This window comes from Crassostrea angulata, chromosome 1, assembly GCF_025612915.1.
Source record: "Crassostrea angulata isolate pt1a10 chromosome 1, ASM2561291v2, whole genome shotgun sequence".
Lineage (NCBI taxonomy): Eukaryota > Metazoa > Mollusca > Bivalvia > Ostreida > Ostreidae > Magallana > Magallana angulata.
The window spans coordinates 12983792-13009140 of NC_069111.1; the positions used below are offsets into that span (position 1 = coordinate 12983792).

At 32.9% G+C, this 25349-nt stretch overlaps 1 protein-coding gene across 3 annotated transcripts; it reads right to left on the reverse strand.

The window, feature by feature from the left end:
• Nucleotides 1-580: 580 nt before the first annotated feature.
• On the reverse strand, nt 581-25280 carry LOC128183751 (uncharacterized). 3 transcript variants are annotated; one of them, XM_052852907.1, is made up of 19 exons: nt 25139-25280; nt 24885-24948; nt 24258-24293; nt 19767-19811; nt 19127-19165; nt 9379-9501; nt 8989-9288; nt 8744-8818; nt 8585-8650; nt 8058-8351; nt 7472-7765; nt 7085-7375; nt 6662-6910; nt 5239-5295; nt 4156-4440; nt 3742-4011; nt 3221-3508; nt 2447-2597; nt 582-1849 (listed from the first exon to the last, which is right to left on the reverse strand). In XM_052852907.1, the coding sequence occupies exons 2-19, from the start codon at nt 24886-24888 to the stop codon at nt 1720-1722; spliced, it is 2997 nt and encodes a 998-aa protein (XP_052708867.1). In that variant the 5' UTR covers nt 24889-24948; nt 25139-25280; the 3' UTR covers nt 582-1719. The 3 variants fall into 3 exon arrangements, with proteins under 3 accessions (XP_052708875.1, XP_052708867.1, XP_052708882.1); XM_052852915.1 differs by lacking the exon at nt 19127-19165 and having other exon boundaries at nt 581-1849; XM_052852922.1 differs by lacking the exons at nt 19127-19165; nt 19767-19811; nt 24258-24293; nt 24885-24948; nt 25139-25280 and adding an exon at nt 15270-15462 and having other exon boundaries at nt 583-1849.
• Between the last annotated feature and the right edge of the window lie 69 nt (nt 25281-25349).

Sequence of the window (25349 nt, forward strand, 5' to 3'; positions counted from 1 at the left end):
GTAAATCTAAATATTTCACTATGCTTCGAGGAATTTTTTCTCGTCAGATGTTCTCAAGGATAACAAGCTGTAGTGTGTACAGAGCACCAGATCGATTTATCTACATCAGCGTCAACTGATTGTTGTGATTCGTTTGATCTTGAAATTGTCCACTAAAGTAAGGTTATTTTGCTAATATCTGCTGATGTACATGGTATAGTTATTAACATACCATTCACTGAATTATTTCATTAATATATTCTCAAGCCAGTGAATCGGAGTCTTTATTTTTTTTTTTGTATGACATGTACTTTCGGGCGTTAGATGGCGCATAATGAATACAAGTACTGGCGCATTTGCTGGAAGTAACTGTTATCACCAAACTGGCAAATCTTAAGGTGAATCTTCTATCCAATACAAAAAATTTTAAGGCGTGCTAGTAAGGAAAGGCTAAATTAAACACGTGAAATATATATGCACGTGTTCACAAAACAACTCTAAAACAGCTCACGTTAAATCCTATGTGTAACTACATTGTAAGAAATAAACTAGTATACAGCATGTTTGAGATTAATATTATGGCTATAAAAATTGCAAAAACAGTCTCTAATGATATAGATTTGACCCGACGAATATAAAATTCAAAATGTTCAGGTATGTTAATAACAGGTAAACCAAAAAAAACCCAACTTGATATAGAAATAGAGCCCAAGAACGCTAAAATAATCCAGCTTTGTTTCAAACTGTTTCATTGTAGTAGGGCAAGGAATTCTGCAGAAGTGTGGGAGTTCATTTCTATACAATTTGTGAACTGAGTTTCCTTTTCCATGACGTCACTAGAATCACTGGATCTTATCAGTTCACAAAATACAGCAGAACTGCAATTGCTTGATTTTTCATTCATTACTTTTCAGCCGTAGTCTTAATCAATAGCGCCAAGAGAAAAGTGCATGAGCATGATGCAAATCTTTAATCGATTTTTTCAGAACATGATCTCTAAATATTTGTGTACACAAGATAAGAACTGTTTAAAAATAATATAGTGCAATTAATTATGATTAACTTTTGAAGTTTTTAATAACGCTGCTAAACATACAGATTTTTGGATTATTTTTCATACCAGGAATTTAATTGATGTTTCTAAATTTATTAATTTTACAGACAGATTGGAATCTTGAAATAAACTACAAAATCGTTTTGAAATTAATATTTTACCATATGTAAGAGCAAATACCACAGAATATACACCTAGAGAAAATTTAATATTGGGTTTTCTTTACCGGGTACATTGCATGGAACGAGTTTGTTGAATACTTTTATTTTATTCGTAGATTACAAGGTTACTATAAAGGACCCTGGACTTTCCCTGACATAATTTACAAATGCTGTAAATAATTATAGCGATTTGACATTTTACTTTACTTATAGCATTAAAATATCCAATCTTCGGGTATCAGGAAAGACACATTTAGCATGAAGTTCACTGTTTTGAATTCTAACAATAAAACGTAAATTAAAAATAATTTTACAACACAACCATTAGGTACAAACATAATAAAAAAATAAAGTGTTGCTTAATATTCATTTCATCGCTAAAGGATCTTAAACATATTATGATCGATTAATTATTGTGTTATTGTATTTTATGTAAACAACAAAGGGCAAGATAAAAAATAAATAAATACAGAATATAGCGAGAGTGAAAATATATTGCGCGTGGGAGTTCTGATGCCTAATTAGTCAAGGTTCTTTACCGCTGGCCTTTGGTGAGTCCAACATGACATTTTCCATAGAGTAATTAATATTAGTCACTGTGTATGATGTTAATTTTTCACCATTGATGTCGGCTAGGAGCTCATCTACGGATTTACTGAAACAGGAAACAATACAAACATTAATATCCGACCTTTTTTCCTTCAAAGGAGGCATATTTGTGTTGTTTTAGTATCCTATTGAATGTCAAGGTTTCAAAGAGAAAAAAAACCCGCGAAAGAATGATAATATTAAGAATATTTACAACGAGAATTTAGCGTCGAAAGTACCCTCTGATATCTGCATTTTTCACTTTCAAAGTCTATACATGTACATTTAAAACCATAGTCTCATGAAGAACAATTCGAGAAAATAATAATGAAAAAATATTTTTTGGTATCGAAAGAGGTTTTTTTTAAATCGAAACTATGGGTTTCACTCAAAACGACATATTACATGTAAATTTACTTGCAGTAAGATACAGTTGAAAAGTTTAGAAACTATCAGTGGTTCTATTTTCCAATCAGAAAACACCAAATGAAGGAGTATATCATACGATAAAACGAAAAACAATTCATAAATATATTCAAATCCAAATATCTACAAACCTTTTACTTAAAAAAAAAATAACATTGTTATTATTTTGTGAGAATCGATTAATATACAGATATCTCCACAAATAGAGATCATTTAAATTCATCTGCAGATAACAAACCTGATAAAATCCTCACGGAATTGTTGAAGAAGAGCCATAGTATATAGCCCGGATTCCAGTGGTTCATCGGCTGATGGCGATTGCACTTTACATAAAGCAAAGGAAATGATGAAATTATCTCCCCTTGGTTCTAATAAGGTCCGAGGGGGATCTGAAAAAAGTAAACTTGATTTTATTTTAAAAATGTGTTACATAGTGGTTTATGTTATTATGTGACAAAATTAACCACGGTAAAACTCATTCACCTATCTATTAGATTCAATTTTTTTCTCTGTTCACTTTATCAGTCTGAGAATAAACCCTATCTATTTACATTTTGACGTTATGTTAAAATTCCTTAAAATTCATTTTTTTTTACTGAGTGAAGTTTACATTTAATTATAAAATGTGTTCAGATTTCGGTTTATAGAATTTGAATTTATCGAATTTAATATAGAAATGGTGACATTGTTTATAGGGTGCAATTGCACATGTACAAACTACATGTAAACCTTCTTTGTTTGAAATATCTTGAACACAATACAGAAATTGCCGATTGCATTCAAATCTACTTACGTGGTATAGATAGGTTATTTCCTCAGACCTATCAAAATTCGTTTAAATCGCACGTATTAACCCTACGTGGTTTCATAGCTCAAAGAATTCATTGCACTCACTAATGTTTTGTGGATTATTTTGAACTTATATTACGGTTAATCTTTTTATTTACCGAGAAAATTATTGATCTGTTGATACTTTTCATGAAAAATTAAAAAAAAAAGCGAGAATATGTACCGTTTTTGGTTTTGACCTTTATCACTGTTGGAGCGTACTTCCGTTTTCCATCAACCAGTGTGAAGCACTTGACAACGTAAGATGTCGATGACCATAGACCTCCAAACTCGCATTTGAACTTGGAAGATTTTTTGTGAAACGTGGCTTTCTTCTTTATTTTGTTCCCGTCCTCTCGTTCCAGCACAACCTGGTACTGCAACGATCCGGAAAAGTCTTTTGGAACTGGCGGGTTTTGCCAGGCGAGATGAATCTCCGAGGAGTTCACTTGGTGTACCAAATTAGCCGGCCCTTTAAAGATATACGCTCTTCTTAATGAAGATAAATGGCATGCATCAATGATGGATAGAACTTTGTGCACGTAAAACTTTATTACAAAAACTTTTGATTAAAGGAAGAAAACAACCCAAAACCACTTCGATGTATAAGTAAAAAAACACACGCATGAATGTCTAATATTGAATACCTTTAGTAAAAGTCATTGGAAAAAAAAGAATGCCAGGGTTTAATCTTAATAATCTTACCGAATTGAGGCGTTGTGAAAGATTTAACAGAGGGGTCGCCCTTATCCTGGTTACGGACTGATACTTCATATTGGACATCGGGATGCAAGTCTGTCAGGTGCACAGAATAACCCGGTACCCGCTTCCGTATTGGGGTTTTCATGATCTTTGGGTCACATTTATACTCCACAATGTAAGTATTCTCCGTTTCCTCCGATATATAACTCTCCGACCAGTTGACAAGCACCTCAAAAGATGAGATAATTGTGATGGTCAGGTTTTCTGGGTTACCTGTAAAACCATTCATATATTTATTTTTTTATAATTATAACTAATGAATACCGAAAAAATGCAGGGAAGCATCATGCATTCATTCCAAGAGTATGAACGACAACTCGGTTTGGTCTAATTACTGTTGCAGCGAGAGTGATTTACCTTTTGGTAATGTCTTTACTTTGACTTGTTGTGTGTACATCCTACTTTGCTTGTAAATTGAAACACTGTAATTAGTATTGCTTTCAAGCTTCACAATCTCGTGAACTTGACGGCATTCGGGTCCCAGTTTGAGAGGTACCGGTTTGAACCTCTTCTTTCTCGGGTCCAGGGGCTTGCAGTGGGCGGTGTAAGTAGAGGCCATGTCTCTATCTTGAATGTCTACCCACCATATCAACTCGCAAGAGTTACTCGTTTTGGAGGAGACAAAAAGTCTCATCGCCTTATCTAAAAATATGTATCGAATCCTTTAAAATAGCTATCCAATCAATCCACTTCGAAATCCAGTGGCTGAATTTTTTATAAAAATAATGATTATATTTTTACAAGTAGTTCAGCATGATTAAAATTGAGTCAGATAGAAAAGCTATCTTTTAATTCAAATGTTGATTTCACCCAATAGGTGACTATTTCCGCATTAAGTGGTTAATACATTATATAAAATACGTGCATAATACTTGTTTGTTACACTGTACAGTCATCATTGGATTTTAATTAATTATCATAATTTAAGACGGCGATGCATTGTCTCTTAAGTCAATATCATCTTAATAGACGACGTGGCCATATATTTACATTATGTAACGTGTGCAAAATGTCATTAGTTAAAAGTCAAATATTAGATACTTATGTAGAATCTTTTGAAGCAAAGCGAGGTCATTTGGTGATTATATGTCATCATAACTATATTTAATAAATCATATTTATAATGTTAATACTTATTACCACAACCGTCGTTAGGTTGAAATTATTCGCCCCCAAAAAGCTGCAGCCGAATAAATGTTTCATTTATTATTGATTTACAAATCAATATGCATTGCAAATTCATTTTTTAGAAAACAGAGTGTGGTTATTCAAAAACTAATGTTCGATACATCTACATGTGACTGGATAAGTATGTAAAAGTCTAGTCAATAAATAAAAGTTTTTTTCAGCACATACACTTGATAAAGTCTTTAATCTGATCAGCAGGAGTCTTGTTTGTGACTTTTTATTTGAGGTTTATTTCTTTTTACCAGTTCTCACCTGTTTCAATGCGAGCGATGACGGACTCGTCAAGCTTCTCATCTGGACTTTCAGGATCTGAAATAAAATGCAACAACAATTTCATGACCAAACAAGGAGAATTCTAAAATGTTATTGGCCGACGCTTCGCCTGCTAATTTTGACATTTTATATTATGAAATACAGAAACCGGATGCCGGAATTTCTTAAAGATTTTGGGGTAGTTGCCCTTTAATTTTTTTTAAATTTGGAATAGTTGCCCTTTGAATATAAACGTTAGATTGTCGTGTCTGGAGCAGAACAAAATAGCAGCGTCGAGATTTGCTCAAATCTTTGCAGAGGAGAAGGAAAGAACATTTAAAATTAAGTATAACATTATAATTAAACATTTTCAAAGAGTATTTGAAAGGTAAGATTAATAATTCTGAAGAGTTTAAATGACTGAAATTGGACAGGATGTTAGGCAGTTTGTACATGAATTTGCGTAGATCATCACTTTTGTGAATAAATTTGTCAATTCATAGTCCCCAGGGAAACAAAACAGTAATTAGGTTTGTTACTGACTGACTTCAGTAATATATCGGGTTGATCAATATCATATATAGATGTTGAGGCGAAAGTATTGTGCATGTTTTTAAGAAAGTTTCTCACTCAAGGTACTTTTTCGTTTTAGATATATACTTTAATCGACGTACATATAAGTAATTGTGCCTGACGTTATTTCATATGATTTTTTTTTCACTTGAAATTTCATGTATAATTCATATGAGGCATATTTTTCATGATATGAAATGTTAAATTTGATGAATACTTTACATTAAGGTTGTCACGGACATTCCTTGTTGACCTTATTACCCGAAGTATCTCATGATTTTGGAATAAATCAAAAGATGTCATTTGGGACATTTTTTTCTACATCAAATGTTCTAATAGGAATTGTCTATGAGTAATTTGTAATTGATTTTTGTGCTCTTAATTACAAGACAGTTTGAAAACTTGCTCACATTTTAAAGGACAATGACATTTGATAAGGAGACAGTGCATTATGTAATTCTAAATTTAATTTCTTTATTTGTGTGTTTGTACTAACCTAGGGATCAGAACATTGTACCAGACGTATAGTTGCATTTAAAACCAGACGACTGATCGCACTACAGACACGCCAATTAATGCAAAAATAGACAGGTGTCTCTTTTCTCTTTAACTATGTCAATTGCTCTTCAAGATGGAAGTAATTGGAGACCGTCACCTTTTAGATAGCCATATTGAAGTCTTTATCTTAAAATACCAAGATCCAATGTACATAAACAAGGAATTTCTTTAAATGTTTTTGTTACATGTATTTTCGTTATAACTTCAATAGATAAATTACTGGTAATTGTAAATATATATAGTCGGACTTTGAAGCCAAGCATATGAAACGTCTTGTGTATTAGAAACTTACTCTGCATAGCAATAGGAATTACTTTCACGTAGGCATATGGTATTTCAGGTATGTAATTCACCGGTAAACATCTCAGTTCTTTTGCAACATCAAAGGTCGTTGTCCTGTTATTCCGAAAAGACAAACAATCGGAGCAGACGACAACGAACTTTTCTAGCACCCCCTGTTTATCTACCGGAAACTGCCAGTCAACCCAAAACCCAGAGTGCGATTCCGACATAGCGGTGACATGAACCGGTCTCAGTACATCTGAAAGAAAAATATATGATCATGAATAAAACCATATCATATTTATAGGCATATAAAATCTTAGATATTAAAGGTAACTTTGCACTAAAGAATTGAAAAAAAAAACGAATTGGAAAGGTGTCCTATGAAAGTTGTTTCTCTTCTTAATTTTAAAAAATTAAAGATTTTCAAAACCTAAATATGGTCCCACGTGGTAGCTGACGGGAAAGAAAACGTCATCGTATGACCTGATTGTTACTTTCACAACGTGTTCCGTATCCGGTCGGACATCTGTGATTGTGAATGATGTTTTCTTAGTTTCTTTTTCTGACCGTTTGGAAAGGGTAACATTGGCGTGGTCTGTCCAGGTCACAATATACGACAAATGGTTTGTTTTTCTTATCTCTGGAGGTTCCCAGAACACAAATATTTCTGTGTCCGATATCCTTTGCGCACAGAGACTTCGAACTGCTAATACATCCGTATCTGCGACGAAATGTTACATGCTAACGTTTACAATAATGCAAAATAGAAACAGCAAAATAATTTCGGGTTTTTTAAAACTAAAATATTCGATTATACCTTTGACGATTGCTCTGGTTCTTATGTTTGCATAAACTAGATGTCCGTGCTGTTTGCGTTCCTTTCCAATAACTGGTGTTACCTGGAATCTATACTGTGTATTAGGTTCTAGGTTGGCAAATTCTATTCGAGAATTTGATTGGAATACTTCTTTCACTTTTTGAGAGCCTTTGAAACATTCCACGTGAAACTGAACCTGGTCTTCTTCGTGATAACGCGGCGGTGTCCATTCAAGAATAACTTCTCTGGACGAATTCTCTGTCACCCGAACACTTCCATTTGTCATGGAAGGAACTAAAATTGTTTAAATTTAATGAATTAATCGTTGGCGCAAGAGCAAACTATTTTTTCTACCAAATTGGCGACATATTTGGTAAACAGTTTTAAATATATTTCAATTCGTGTCCTGTATACGCGAATTTGCAATCCAAACCAAATGTTTGATAATTTAAAATGACGAAAAAGATAAAATTTGTTTTAGAAATTTATAATAGTTAATTAAGGTTTGACCCCCCCCCCCCCCTCCTCCGAAATATGCTTAGATAATGTAAAAAAAAAAACCCTGAATAAAATGAGAAAGTGATACCTCTGTTTACGTGGACGTGTATGATGTCAACAAAAATAACTTTGGGTTTGTTTCCAAACTTGTCTTTGGTATGTTTGTAAATTTCGATGAAGGGAATAAACTCTTCGTCACTCCCGTAAAAGCCGTAATAATCTCCAAAGCCGATGATGACACACACGAACATTTCGAATCCTTCAAACACTTTACTTCTATCTAGTGCCTTAAACCATTCACGAATTTTCTCCCTTGGCTGATTCTCAAGCTTGACAACAGTTTTAAAACGCAATGTTTTGTCATAAAAGTCAAATATTTCCCCTGAAAACAATATTTCAAGTTTAATTATATTCTAAGCAGCTAATTACCAGATAACGCATATAGATTTAAGAAAAGATGATTTTATTATCAAACGAGAAAACTTCATATGGATGTTTTGGTGATTTTTGATGTAGGAATTGATTTTCTGCCTGATATTCGAAAACATAAACCAACAATTTAAAGATTTTTTTCTTTTACTGAATGGTACGAATAAAAGAAATAAAAGTTCTTACTCGTTTTCACGCTTTGCTCAGTATGCATCCCGTCTTTATAGTCATTTACTATGATAACACACAGTTCTACAATTTAAGCAAAAATAAGTTGTAAACGACGAAATAAAAAAAAATTAGATTTGTGTCACTTTATGGTATTCAGCATTTAGACTTCTATACTTCTCTGGTCATATACAACGGGGGAATGTGGAGGGGAAAGAAATTCACTTTCTTCAACGAATTCAAGACGTCTATCTACATTTAAATTTGAACAAACGAGAATATATATATATATATATATATATATATATATATATATATATATATATATATATATATATATATATATATAAGATTGACAATTGGTTGAGACAAGAACGCATTTGTGTTTCTAGAACTATATTCCTGAAGTGTGGGGAGCGTACCTGTGCAAGCATGCGTTTGTTCTGCAGGAGAAATGACTTTGTCGCACAGAGCAGACACTTTCACCTCGTAGTCTGTCTCGGGCGTCAGGTTCTTGATGATATAGACTTGCTTACTGCTCTCTCCTCTCCGCCATCCTTTCTGTTCGCCTTTCTTTCTCCATTGTATTATGTACTGTATTCCGTCGAATTCATCCTTAAGTAATGTATCCCACGTGACCTTCATCTCTTTACATCCTGGTGTCACGATTAACTTGTGGACTCTTGGAATCTTATAGTTGTTTTTCCGTATTGGTTTCCTTTCTGTTGGGATTAAAAAAAGGTCTTTGTTAACGACCACTTTTTTGAATTATTGATATTGCTAAGTCCGTTTGATTTACAATAGAAGCTCACCCTGCACTGCTCTTGGGGAGGGGAGTACAAAAGTCTTTTGATGGCGGTCTGGCTGGTCAGTGACTTTCACTCCCGCTTCCTTTCCTTGCATCTCGAGACCCCCTTTTTCTTTTTCCAAGGAATCTTATTGATAAATTAAATTAGTTTGATTTTGATACAATACATTGGTTTAAAAATATCATGAGGGTTTTGTGCTGTGCTACATAAAGATGATACATATGAAGCTATGCCAAAGAATTTATTTATTGCACGTATTATTTTGCAAAGTAAGTCATGTAAAAATTCGTATTTGATATCAGTGATAACAACGTTATTAATGACAAACGACACGCACGATTCTGATACACGAACGATCGCGCACTATACACGAACGATCGCGCACGACACGCGAACGATCACGAAGAATACATGGACAATCTTTAACTTACTAAATTATCACGATACATAAACGATAAGGATAAAAAACGCAAACGAATGATTTCACACCATTGAACACGCAAAATGAAAAATATTTTTTAAGATTAGAATTAAGAAAACGTATTGATTTAATATGTTTTACAATGCCTGTGTTTTATTGAAAAGCGGCATGTACAATATCCATGCACTAATTTATTTTTTTTACGAAATAAGCGATAAGATAGGATTCACATACAAATTAAATTGTTCTGTTTCTATAACGAATTAATGTAAAGTTTTATCATAAGGTGAAGAAAAGTAAGTGTAGAAGTAAAGATACTGCATAATCTTCACGAATTAATTTTAAATTACATACGAGTTGATGTTTATGTAAATCTAAAGTAGTGGTTTTTAAGAGAGATGGAGTAGTTGCAGGTACAGAAAAATGGACGTTCATTAGGAAACCTATGGGTGTGGAGACTTATTACAAGTATCTTGGTCTCATATTTTCCTGTAGACTGAAATGGGTCAAATGTTACAAGTCACTTGCACCACGGGCACTAAAAGCATCAGATATGTTTTAAAAACTCCTTTAAACTCCTGAATAACCGTGAAACTAGAGTGTGTTTTAAACTTTTTGAAAGTATTATTGTTCCTATTCTAACATAGAGATCAGAAGTCTGGGAAACTGATATCATTGAAGAGGCTGAAGCTGAACATAGTGACATCTATAAATGGATATTAAGAACAGACAGAAAAGCCACTAATATAATGGCTGGGGGAGAATGTGAAAGACTTTCCTCTCTTTACGTTATATACATGATAAAACAAGTGAAATACCTTTTGAAAATACCAAACAAGAGGCCAATAGGCCTTAACGGTCACCTGAGTACCATAGCCCAAACACAAAATTGTGGAGGAGTCTCATAAATGCATTTAATTGAGTTTACTCCCTGCCTGCATTCTCTTAATACTTTACGTTTTCAAAGATAAACTATAACAAGGTGGCTAGTATACTACTTATTACTTTACTATTATCAAGTATACATGTTTATTTTAAGAAATTTAAAAACTGGTTTTGTTTCAAATGATAAAAAACTTGCATTACTATTTTGATCATACTCCTTCTTAATTACATTATATCTAATGATTAAATACTGAATATGAACAAGCCAAGGAAGATAACTCCATTTTGAAGAAGCAAGGGAAGATAACTTCATTAACTGTTATACTCCTCTTCCCTGAACTCCTTTCAAATGCTTCCACAATATAATATCAATAACTTTGATGGACAGCTTCATTATTTTTCTGTTCTAAACATGTGAATTAACTCATTTCTTTTATTGAAATTCCTGAGCAGAATAAAATAAGACAAATACATAACCCCCTTCCCAGCCATAACCCTTGCCTTACATGCTGGTGACAAAAAATATTAATAAAGATGACAGGATAATTTTTTTCCTAAATATGCAGCTAGTTTTTATTCCATGATCTGTGATAAGATTTTTAAACATTATGTGCATTAACACTATATGGCCATATTGCCCCCCCCTACCCCTCCGACTTGAACCCCTGACCCAGGGGCCATGAATTTTACAATTTAAGTAGATGAGTTTGTGGACATCATAATCATGCATTCAGTTTTTCCCCACATTTGTGAATAGAGAATGTTTTCTAAGATATAATACATTTTCACTATATGGCTTAATTGGCTCCGCCCATGGGCCTAAAGCCCTGTCCCAGGGGTCATGAATTTCACAATTCAAGTAGAATAGTCCGTGGACATCATAACCATGCACTCAGTTTTATTCAAATATATATGGGATTAGAGAAGAAGATTTTCTAAGAATTAATACATTTTCACTATATGACCAAAGTGACCCCACCCTATAGCCTGAACCCCTGAACCAGAGCCTATGAATTTCCTAATTTTAGTAGAGGGCTTCATGGACATCATAATCATTCCTTACATGTGAGGGAGTAGAGAAGAGGATTTTTGAAAATTTGGCTTTTTTGCACATTTTGCCCCTTCTGTGCCCCCCCCCCCCCCCCAGGAAAGGTAGAGCCATAAATTCCATAATTTAGAACCCTCTTACCATAGAGATGCTTCACAGAAAAATGGTAACAATTGGCCTTGTGGTTTTCAAGAAGTTAAAAGTGTAAAGTTGTTACTCACGACACACAAACGCACGACGATAGACGAAGACCAATTGCAATAGGTCACCAGAGTGACTCAGGTGACCTGCAGATGGAAACTTCAAGATACCCAAGACAGTGTTTTGAGATGCTTTATAATTTGGATTTGTTCAGCAGTGTTTTGAGATGCTTTATAATTTGGATTTGTGCAGCAGTCGTTCAGCTCCAAACTGGGTATCTGAACTGAAATCAGTCTCAAATCACTACGGCTTTGGGTACGTTTTGTTAATTGGTGGACCTGGAGATCCAAAGGCCTTTCTGTCAGAATTGAACCAAAGGATGAGAGACTGTGCCCCTCAGAAATGGAAATGACAGTTAGCAAATTCACCAAAGTGTGCTTTCTATGTTATATAAAAAAACCCAGCTTACATGTACATGTGAGAGTTACCCCTCTTTCCTATGCTACCCCTTAAAACAGGCATTGGCTTCTTTTAGGTATTCCTTACACAAACTACGTATCGAAGAGGCTAGATTTGAGGGAATTGATAGTGTAGATGAATTATATCAGCTTTGCAACTTAAGACAAATTGTCAATGAAATACATTTTCAATTTCACTGTCTAAAGTTGGATGACATAAGAAAGAATTTTCTAAAAGAAACAGCCAAATCGTCTCCTGTGAGACATTGAGTCTGACATCATCATGATTATTCACGCAGTCCGTGATTTTTCTTAAGCGGCTGAAGGTTACGACCAATTTCAATATATTTCAGTCCTGTCAGTTTCTTGTCGGTTTCAGCCGCTGTAGATTTCGACCAATCGATCAAGGGGCGCGTAGAATTCAGTTTGGCCGTTTCTAAAGAGGTATGAATTTACGAAAGTTTCCGTAAGAAATAGAGGAAATCATACTCGGTAGATGTAAATATATGAATATGATGCCTGAAGGTACAGTGGGCAATGGCCTTTAAGTACCAAAAAAACATCTTATCCCTCTGGTATTTATAGATACAGGTAAGTTTGTGACGTTCGATTTTACACATTCCATTATTAATTGATTGAATTCTATTTATTTTAGATTTTAAAGGGTCTTGATTTAAAATTATAATTAATGGTTAAACCATGTAACAGAGGTATACTTGACCGCTTTCATTTAACGTGTCTCTCTTGCTCTACGCAGACTGATAATAATTAAATGCATGTGTCAAGATACGAGAGGTGCTTTATTTAGACTAATAACAAACTCATGCAAAATTGAATCGACCGATCAAACGGTTAATGAGCTGTTGAAATACTTACTAAGAGATAAAAATTAAAAAGGGTTAGTGCTAACGTGATACATAAATGTAAACAATTGTCAATATTCTTCTATACAAGTTTCGAAATTACATTTTTGCGTTGTTCAAAAAAACTACTCGTTGTTTTTTTAAAGGATAAATCCTTGCATTCCGTAAAAAAGGTACAAAACGAAAATAAACCACACGATCACGCACGGAAAAACGCAAACTTATTTTTCTGATATATTGATCATCCCGCACGATAGCGGAACGACACCCCCCCCCCCCTCCCCGGTACACGAACTTTTTAACACGATTTGTTTTTCAACAATCACGTTGTTACCACTGTATCCATTTACCTGTTTTAAAAAATTAGTAATCATTCGTATACTTTCAAAACAGGTAAAATATATTGGTTGTTTAGTTAGTCATTGCTCAAAGAGTGTCTAAATAGCATGATAAAGGATTTTATTTGTATTACTGATTGGTGCAATTATCGTAATTTACTGCGTTGAAAGTCAACAGTTTTAAAGGTTTATTGGGACACAGCCTATCTGAACGCAAAACATGACATTTCAACAAATGAGCGATTGGGAGAAACCAGCAATGCACAGGGATGTACATGTACATGTACATGTAGACGACCATGCAACTTTGTTTCGAAAATCATGGGCCAGGTTACAAAGCTGTCCTAAGATTCACCCTGAGATATGTCTTTAGACTATCTAAAGGTTAGACAAATGAAAACCTTTTACAATACCGTCGACCCGGATCCCGTATTTTCCGCGCACACCTGTGGTCCAAATTGCAACGCTGTCTCAGGTAAAAACCGCGTGCCCCCGCGGTTCAATCACCCATTGATAATTTTTTTTGACAATTTTTTTGATAAAAAATTTAAAATTTTGTCATGTTGTAAATTTTGAATTTACTGGGTGGGTGTAAATACAAAATTTACAACATGACAAGATGTCATGTTGTAAATTTTTTTTACACCCACCCAGTAAATTCAAAATTTACAACATGACAATTTGTTCGACAAATTGATTTCAACCAGCTCTATAGAATGACTAGTTGTAGCTTTATATATATAAAAAAAAACAATGTGGTATGACGTTGTCTCACAAGTATCACAAATATATTCAAACTTAGACTTATTTTAATAAAAAATGATTTTTACGATTATTTTGGATATATTTAAAATTTTAAAATGCAATGGTAACGGGTTTAATTATACATTAGTTGTGTTACCGATATTAATAAATAAAACAATACTTATATCGTGTCTAACACTCTAACGAATTAAATTTTGAAACCGGTGAAAAATAAGTCTGAAATATCTGATGTTTTCCTGTTTTTCTTGAACGGTTTTGATATATTACTTGTACTAACTTATAAAACGTTAGAACCGGCGCCATTAAATAAACTGGAAATTCGCCATTTCCTCTGTGATTTCACTTCTGTAAAAAGACTTCGAAGATGAAATAAAGAGTATACCTTATTAGTACATTCAGTTTTGCGGTTGTGGTTAGTCAGAAACATTGTATTTTATACGCATGCCCAGATAGCATTTTCCATTATTATACAGCTTGTGGAAAGAGAGAAAAAAATGCTTAAAGCTTACGACCAATTTTGAAATCAATATAGAAATCGTACATAGATATAGCTAACATAAATTTAAATCTTTATCAAATGTTTCTCAATTTCATGATCTTAATGATAATGATTTTAACTCTTTGTCCGGGGATTTAAGAAACCCAACATTGCTGTTATAGTCAAATTATTTCATGCGCTTTGTCTTTAAATATCTGTTAATCTGAGCATCTTGTGCATGCAATGAGTTTAAAGGGACATGGGGATAATAGGTGCAGAAACCCCGTGTCCATCAGACACATCACAGTACATTTGCTAACCAATGATTTAATAACAGGAATTTGTTGTATATGCATTAAGGTATTACGTTAATAATTTTGGTAGGTTAATTTTGTAAGTTTTAGCGTCTCTTGCATTGTCATCTGTCAAGGTTTGTTAATGTACTAACTAACCTATTTCTGATACATCATATTTTGATTTAACATCATAAAACATACCAGATTTTTCTCTAGTTGTCTCGAGGTCCATTATAGATGGTTTACTAGAGAAATACATAAATCTCTATAAATTCGATCGCAATAGCATTAGCATACTTTATTGGTTATCACTTTTCTGTTTCGAATTAAAAATCAAATCTTTACACAGAAATGAAATAATGTTAACTTACTTAGTACATTTAAGAAAGAGCTATCGCATCCAAATTAATCCGGGCCTCTTTCCAAATGAGGATGAATATTGAGCCTAGCTTCATTTAATATCCAAATCTGTTTGTGATTGGTCGATTTACTGGCCTGATTACCAATATCTATATATCAAATTTCAATTATCTTACAGTGGCCATTGTGTGTGCTTCCCGCTTTTTATACAACCACGAAGCGGTTCTATACCTTTCAGAGATAAATGTAGCATAAGCCATGATTCTATATTTCGAGGTAGAAGGAAAAATAAAAGGAGACTTTAGTACTCGTCTATCTAGGTGCATTAGATTTACTTTGTGGCAATTGATAGATCCAACAGTGATGGTACATGGCACATAAACAATGTATTGCATATGTTACTATCTCTTTGTGTTGTGGGAATAAGAGATATGTTTTATAGAGAGGCATGTATATTGAAAATAACGACCAAAAATAGAATAGACTAGATCTCGTTACGAGTAACGAGTAGGTCTTCCGTCCGATTTTGGTTTATATGATACAATGAAATATCGATACTCTCTGCCAAATCTGGGATCCTGGTGAAACTAGGTTTTTTGTCTCGAGACCGGAAGCGGACGAACAAAAGTGATTCATGAAAACATAAGCTGTTTTTTTTATATATTTGCTTAGTGTACATAACTGTTTATCATGACAGATGAAACACCAAAGACTATCGGTTAAACTTGTTAAAAACATGAACTGTTTGAACTCTTCTGGCGAGTACCGGAAGTGACAATTGACAGAATAAAACCCGTTAAACACATCTACAATCAATTGTCTATAATTCATAAAAGTTCGTGTTCATTCACTTACAGTGACTAAAATCGCGCGGGTATCAAATTTGTAAAAAGGAAAGGTACCTAAGATATTTGATAAATCTCACCGGAAGTGGAATATGTTTGTTTATTTAGCATATATAAGATCGTGTAATTATATAGCGATATTTATTCCATTTAAAAAAAAAATAAGGAAAAAAAGGTATTTTAAGTGCTTCCGGTGACGACTGGAAGTGACGACGATTTAAACAAAATAATGTAAACACGGATACATACTTAGGGTTATCATCCTACAAAGTTTGGTTGTTCATCACCGTTTTTTAGATCTCGTGGAGTCATTGTTTTTTTTACTCTTGACAGGAAACGGACAAACGGAAATGCTCAGTGAAAATAAAAAGTTAGTACTTCTTAAACATTAGACACTTGTACTTTATTGTTTATAAATTTTACTAAAATTGTCAAAGAAAAACAGTTAAACTTTCAAACAGCTTGATTTGTTTGAACCCTTCCGGTGAGGACCGGAAGTGACGGTTGAATGAAATGCTATTAAAATGAAAGCTATTAAACGCATTTACTACCGAATGTCTATTATCTACATAAGTTTCGTGTATTAATCACTTGATTGTCTTAGATCTCGTGGGTAAAACATTTATTTAAAAAAACGCTTTCTGAGATATTTGAGATATTTCACCGGAAGTAGAATTTTTTGTTTTTATTTAACATCGGATACATGGCATATGTAAGGATTATTACTTATATTTCAATTCTATATGAACCAAATTAAATGCAAAAGAAAAAATAATTTTATAAGGGCTTCTGGTGACGACCGGTTATTATGACGAACAAAACAAAATAGTTTAAAGACATCTACAACAATAGATCTATAATCCTACAAAGTCTGAATGCTCAAGTTTTTATCATATTTAAGATCTAAATGTCACAAGCTTTTGTCGCGGGACAGGAAACAGAAGACAGGAAATGAACTTTGAAAAAATGACAAAAGGATACTTGAGATATAATTTTGTTCTATTACTCCTGAAAGTTTCAAGAAAATCTATCGAGTACAAAAATGTGTAACAAAATTCGTACCCAATTTTCGAGCCACAGTGGACTCTTAAGAATGACGCTACTGGCTTAAAACAAAAACAATAGGACAACTACAAACTATGGTCTACCTATCCTGAAAATTTCAAAGTCATATCTCTGATAGTTTTTGAGATCAGCTCTGCACAAATAGGTCGTAAGAAATTACAAAATCGGCCGTCAATCAGGACAAGAAGTGACGACAACAAAAAATTCAAAAACATATAAAATTCAGGTAGTGTCCCATCAACTTTGAAAAAATTGTTGAGATCGGTCGAATAGTTTTCGAGAAATCGCGTGCACACAATTTGAATGAAAAAATAAACAGTAAGAAAACAATAAGGTCTTCCGCTGGAAACGGAAGACCTTAATAAGAGAATGTACGAAAACTATAAGGTCTTCCGTTGGAACCAGAAGACCTAAAATATATGGTTGCTAAACAACGCACGAGAAAATACTGCGAACAACAGACCGATTTTTAATTACAGAACTTTGAAGCAAGTTTCAAGTCAGTCACCCACACATATACAATGTACATATGTTTTGGATGTTGTTTTGAAAAGCAATACAGATCTCTTGTTTTTCCATAAAAATAGGACATGTGCTTAAACAAATGCCTTATTAATTATCACCCGACGATTAGTTTTTAGCATATATCTTTTTAAATATTTTAGACTTCCGTTCTACTTTTCAAAAGGTATTGAACTGATATGTCTGCAACCGTTGTACTTTTCAAATAATGACTTCTTGCCATATGTAAGTTGTTATTAGAGATACAACAAGGTTGAGGACTTTGTGTTTCTATAAAATTGTATAAACATTCAATTCAGACAGCTTTGTTCAAATCACAGAAGAAGGTTTTTAAAGCACCTCTAGGTGATTGCATCTCCTACTTTATATATCAACGTTACAAATTATTTAAATGTAACTAATCGAGGGCATGTCCATTTGAATATTATATGAAATTGTGTAAGTGTATACTCCTGAGTTACATGTTGAACAAGAGAGTTTCGAAGTGCAGTGTCTATGTTTAAAAAAAACACGGTTTATGAAATAATACTTACACTTAAAAACCGTTGAGGTCTGTGAAAATCTTGCATATTGTTGCCATGACAACAAGAAGAGAATAAGCATTGGGGCTCTTATTTGAATATCTGTTTTACTTCATACGCAAAATCTACAACCCCTCGCGGAAAAAAGAACTCTGTAATTTTGTTAATTATTATCTGTTTTACTTATTAAGTAACATTTTGGTATGAAAAAGATGTACAAGATTTATATGTATATCAAGTGTGCTTTTTAAGCTTTTAAATGGAATGAAGAATAAAATGATACTGTTTATTGTTCATTTGGTTAAATGGTGACACATTATCACTTTTTTCTAATTGTAATTTGAAAAGTCGTACCCATTTGTCGCTGAATATTTAAAAAAAAAAATTGCAATTTTGTTTGATAAAAGAAAACATTTAGCTACACTCGATTTACAATACTCAGTATCAACCTTGTCCTTTGGGCTCGGTGAAAATTATACCCCAGGGTAGCTAATCATTGCAATATTATATTATTCTTTTCAGATAAACAGGACTTAACAGCATAATCTGAACAAAATACCTCATGCAAATATCCATATATTGCGTTATATAACCGACATATTTGCTACATACACAGTAAAGTTTCCAGTGTTTACCATGTATATGTGTATCTGAACATTCAACTTTTGAGCAAAACACTCTCAGAATATTGCAAGGTGAAATGCTGGAAATAATCTTATCAGATAAATTGTGCATATATACTCACCAAATTCTTTAAGATAGAGGGACATTTCTTCATCTCGATCTTTAATCAAATGGCAATATTTTACGTTATCGATTATTATGTAATATAGAACATGTTGCTTAAAAAAATTGAATTGAGGATAGATAATAGTAGAATGATAAATTTTTGTAAAACATAAATTGTAAAATTGTAAACAGTTGGCAATAAAATATGTAAATATCTATGTATCCTTCGTGGGTCAATAAAAGGTCGTTGAATACAATATTAATATTTTTAATAAATATAAATCGGAATTGAAATATACATCCAATATAATGATATTATTACTGTAATTTCACAAGACAAACAAAAGTGGAACTTTGTGTCTGGAACGTTTCCTACATGATGTCTGAAGTTATCTCTTAAGAAAATGCACACATATATATATATATATATATATATATATATATATATATATATATATATATATATATATATATATCAACCCCCCACAAAACATCATGGGTAGGTTTGTTTTATAATGCTGGGCTTGTGGCCGATCGGTCGGGAATCAGTAATTAGCCTGCTCCAAATTCAGATAAAAATGTTCTATTTGTAGAAAAAACATGAAAATTTATTTTATACTTGATATAGTTTTCAAAATACCATTTTTCATACGTACTTTTATATAAATCTGGCAGACTTCCTGCATGACCAATGAAGGAACCTGCAATAAAAATGAAAATGCCGGTGAAGACACTGAACAAATCATCATGATTATCACAGGTCAATCGTTAAATAACTGTTATATGTTCAAACAAACAAATGCGATATCAGATCAACCCGACTAAAGGTTTATGCAAACATCAAACTGTACGTAATTACCAACATGTAAAATCATTTTAACACGCCATGTTACACACACGGTGAATTGTCAAAACTCTTCTAAATTCTTGTTTTTCTAGATCTAGTGAATGTATCTTTTTGAATCTTGTGAATCATTTTTATTGTTTATTTCAGCTCTGCATAAACTGAAGTGAATTCATTTTAAGCCAGCCAGTTGATACAGTTTGTGCTACTAAATGCTTCATCGTGTGTAATGAAATTAATTTCCGGTCCTTCTCATATTCATTTAATCTATTTCTTTCTTCGGGGATTCCACCATGCATGAAATAATATCAATTCATCCATTAAAAACGAATGAAAACCATTATTTTGAGAATTGATGTTTTCTAAAAAATTAAGAAATTTGTATCTTTTGCCTTAAAAAATGAGTTACTTTGTGCCTTTCAAATTTAATTAGAGTTATTGTCTTTTGAATTTGTGTGCACTATTAGGAACTTCCATTTTGAATAATGATGATCTTTTTTGACATTAATTCAAACTAGATATTTATTGGATGTAGGATTAACATATCCGAAGACTAAATAGGGTGTTCCAAGGATATGACTAATATACATGTATAAGAATGAGTTAAATATTCCCTATGCCTTTTGGGACCAACATGGAATAAACAAATATGGACAGTTCTGAAGAATCTCTTTGTCTATTCATAAAAAAGAAAAGAAGTCCCAATTTTTCCAGTTTAGAAATACTTGAGATAGAGAGAAACCCAGACATACATACATACATGTGTATTGCTCTTTATAAATTGTCAGACATTGTTACAAATGACAAAGAAGAGGGCTTGAAAGACTGCCTGTGGAAATAAATAATCCTGCAATGCAACCTCTTATACATATAATCGGGTCTGTTGACAAGATAAAGAAGAAATAATCGATTGTCATATACTAGTCTAGTTTTTCAAAAGTTGCAGAAATCTGTGAGTACAACAGGGAGTCCCTTGCACTTTAAATGAAGGCAATGCACGATAAGGTTGTTGGAAAGAAAACCTGCCGAAGATGGAAAACTGAGAGAACACGGTAATCCGAACGAAGAAACGCATATTTTCCAAGAACTAAATGCTTTCTTATTCAATATAATATATTGAGCGCATTGACATTGTTATAAAAAGAACTTAATGGGAATATATATTACATACCATTTATGGTATAAATACCTTCTGAATATATTTCTGTTAGACGAAAGGGGCCATTGAGTTGAAAATACTGGTAAAGTAAGAAGACCATATTAAAGAACCCGCATAAATTACGTGTAGACCGTTTTGATTCCATACTTGGAATATTAACAAATATCTTAATATTTTGCTTAATCCATGAACCATATCAAGAGGAGAGAAAGCCATCGCGAGAAAAAAAGAAAGAAAACACGCTTATCATGAGATGATCATAACATGCAACAACTGCTGCACACAGAAAGTTCATCATTGGATATGCAAGCCTATAGAAAGGATATCTTAATTAGGCAGAAAGTTGTTTTTCTTGTTTCTTGTTTTCTTGTTGCTCTTCTTGTTTCTTGTTTTCGTGTTTTTAGACCGTAGAGAAGGTTACAACAAATCAAGAACTTGAAATAATTCGTTACATTAATTCGCATAGTTTTGCTATTACTATAAACATTACAGAAATACTACCAATTCCAAACACACCTGTGGTTAACCAGTAGGCGTGGTCAAGTTTTCAACAAAAAAAAGGATATGACTTGCAATGTAAAAGAATTAGTGATATATTCCTTATGTCTCTTGATTTCTTAAAAGTATCACAGTCTTATCATTAGAGAGAAAAAATCCATTTTTCTCATATGTAATAATACAAGTGCTTTTGAATGAAATGAGAAGATACCCATCAATCAAAACAAGATATATGATTATTTGTCAGACAATGATATTTAAAGATGATGTTAAAGAGAGATAAGGAAAGTGTTGTTGGAAAACTAAATCCTGCAGGATATCCGCTCATTAAAATTGTTGTACTAGTTTCTTAATAATTGCATAAATCTGTGAATACAAGTAGGGGGAGGGAGGGGTCAATCACCTTTAAATTTAAGACAATGAATGATAGGACAGGTTGTTGGCATCTTGGAAAACTTTGCCCAAAGATGGAAAATTTGGTGAACATTTGGATCCAAACGAAAGAAACGCATATAATAAAAAAACTAAATGGTTTGCTTTTCGATTTGAAATTTTGAGCGCACTGACATTGTCATGAACAAGCGGCCCATGGGCCACATCACTAACATGAGCAACATGAGACATAATAGAATTAGCTTTATGAAGTCATATATAAAATATTGGGACAATGAATGAGAAAAAAAGACCCTGTCTTCAAGATTTCTCCAGATGTTCTTATGTATAGTCCCGTTTGTAACTTGATGATTTCATAGTTTTATCACATATTGAGTATTGTCATTCTATATTTTAAAGATTTTTCTCTACATATTTATATGTAAAATTCGACTATCCCCCCAATTGCGACCCCACCCTACCCAGGGATCATGATTTAAACAAATGGAATCTACACAAGTTACAGCTTTTCTAGTCCATGGTTTTTAGATGTTTCTCTGTATAATTCTTATGTAAAAAATCGACCCCCGTTGTTGTCCAATTCTACCCCAACGGATCATAGTTTGAATTAGTAAACTTGAATCTACACTACCTGATGATGCTTCCACACAAGTTACAGCTTTTCTGGCCAATAAATAATTTTCTCCATATATATTCCAATGTAAAAATTCGACCCAAATTGTGGCTCCACCGTATCCCCGGAAAACATTATTTGACCATATTTGAATCTACATTACTTTATGATGCTTCTATAAAAGTAACAGCGTTTTTGACCAATTTGTTTTTGAGAAGTACATTTTTAATTATATAAACAATTTTTCATAATTCTTAATTATGTCTCTTTAAAAGATAGCATGGTCCTTCATTTTAACAAACTTGTATCCCCTTTACCTACATGTAAGGATGCTTTGTGAAATATTAGGTTAAAATCAACTCTATGATTATGAAGAAGAAGTCCGAAATTAAAAAAAACCTAACGGAAGGACAAACAGACAGACTGACGGATGCCGGACAAAAAGGTGATCAGCAAAGTTCGCTTGAGCTTTCAGCACACTGGAGCTAAAAATATCTGAATGGTAATTTCAATACCCTTTTAAAGTATATTATATACCCCCAGACTACATTTATTGTAGAGGAAAGAGACCACTTACACGCAAAATACTGGTAAAGGTAGGAATATCATTTTAAAGAATATGAATAAATTAGACCGTTTTGATTCCATTTTCAACATTTATTTTTCTTGATTCAGACACTGAACCATCTCTGAGAGAGAGAGAGAGAGAGAGAGAGAGAGAGAGAGAGAGAGAGAGAGAGAGAGAGCGCACTAAAACTGTACATCTTTCATAAAGACTGTGTACAGAAGAGTTACTCTATTAAAATGAATCAAGTGTCCCTCTAATCAATTCAACATCGTACGTCTAAGAATATTAAATATGCGCGTCCTATCAATAGCCTCTATAGTGTTTATTGAAAAAGGCATTTTCTGAAGTAAAGCATAATTTTAGATGTGTTCTGTTATCTGAAAATACCTGCAAAACAAAACTAATCGTATTGTTTTTGACTGGTCTTAAACGTACTTTACATCATATAAATTATGTATAATATTGTAAATGTCCCCACGTGACGGTGTTAAAGCAAAGAACCTTTAATTAGGAGGGCTGAATGGTCGCCGCCATTTTTAGACCTAATTAGCCAGAAAGTTGCTTTTCTTGTTTAAATTATGTGTTCAGACTGTAAATAAGATACCTATAAATCATTAATTCTAAATAATTCGTTACATTAATACGCATAGTTTTGCTAACATTATGAATATAAAGGAAATACAGCCATTTTCAATCACACTCATGTTACCTTCATGGTGAAAGGTAAGTTGTTTTTTTTATATAGAAAATCCTTAATTTCAATAATACAGTTTTTGGTTCCTGGTAATCTTTTGTTTACTAAAGCATTTTATTTATTTATATAATATACACATTTTCATAATAAATCCTATATGAATAATGCGCAGATTGTTTACCGGTTCTGAGGTCCATTTTCGGTAACTTAAATATTTGAAATTTAAAAGTTTGTTTTTTCTAAAAAGGGGGAGGGGTCCCATCCCCTCTAATGAACCCCCTCAAGGTCCGCGCATATGAAAGAACCATGTTAACTATAGGTATTTTAATGTTTCCTTCCCTGAGACAATGTTTAGATAATGAAAACTGTTTTCCTTACCTTCGGGAACAAGTTCTATTCTTTTAAATTTTCTGGCTGAAAAGAGATGTTTCGAATATATACTTTAGCAAAAAAAACCCGTATATATACCAATGTGAAAGAATATACATGTGTTATATACCTCATAAATTAAAAAATAAAAACGTTTAAGAGGTTGCTGTGAGGATGTACATTATTTTAAAAGTGATATGAACATACGCACTTATTCGATTTTAGAATCCACTAAGTAAAACAAAAATGTTAGGAAGTTGACTGTTATACACTGAAATTATAATAGATATCAAAATTGTAGAAAGAGTGATAAATATATTTTAATAACTTAATGCATAGCAAGGCTCGTTAGCTAATAAATAGACCGTTCAAAAATATCGACACAGCAGGAGTTATGACACCATATCATCAGAGTTGTTCATGTAGTCGTAAGGCGTAGAGGGAACAAGATGCAATGCAATGATTTACAATGGATTTGAAAATAAAACATCAGTTTTTCTTATATGAACAGTGCTTTTAATAATTCAAATTGTAAATGAAGTTTTGTCATATTTCAGCGTATATGTACATGTATCTGTAAGAGTTAACACTAATAATCCTTTACGTGTATAAAATCTAAAAACTTATCACACAAACCCATTCTCAAGTCTTTGTATGGTTTTCTTCAACGTTAAGAGGAACACTGTCGTTTTCTTTTAGTCTGTAAGTAACATTTTAGAAAAATGAATTCCTCAAAACAACAAAAAGGAACAGAAGGTATTATGATTTAGTCCTATTTTTCTAAATTTGAAGAAAGCTTGAATTTTTCTAAATTTGAAGAAAGCTTGAATGTCAAAAAGAGAAGTAAATTTGAAAATAAACAGAAATTTTATCATCAACAAGACATCTACCTTGACAAATGTGCTATTTTTCTCCATATTTCATCCGTTACTCAAACGCAAAGTTCACAGGAGACAAAATCTCTCTGGCACATACTCATTTTGTGTGACATTTTGTCCAGTGTGTATTCTGTAACGCTATTTAAAGGACAACGCGTTCGGCAGATCCAGCCTTTTGATACTTTATCGTTAAAGCATTGGCTTGAATGAAAAGAATTAAGAC

Coding starts and splice junctions, on each gene's coding strand:
- LOC128183751 (XM_052852907.1), bottom strand. Junction 7,766..8,057: donor ACACGTCCACGTAAACAGAG/GTATCACTTTCT, acceptor AAACAATTTTAG/TTCCTTCCATGACAAATGGA. Junction 2,598..3,220: donor AAAGGTCAAAACCAAAAACG/GTACATATTCTC, acceptor TACTTTTTTCAG/ATCCCCCTCGGACCTTATTA.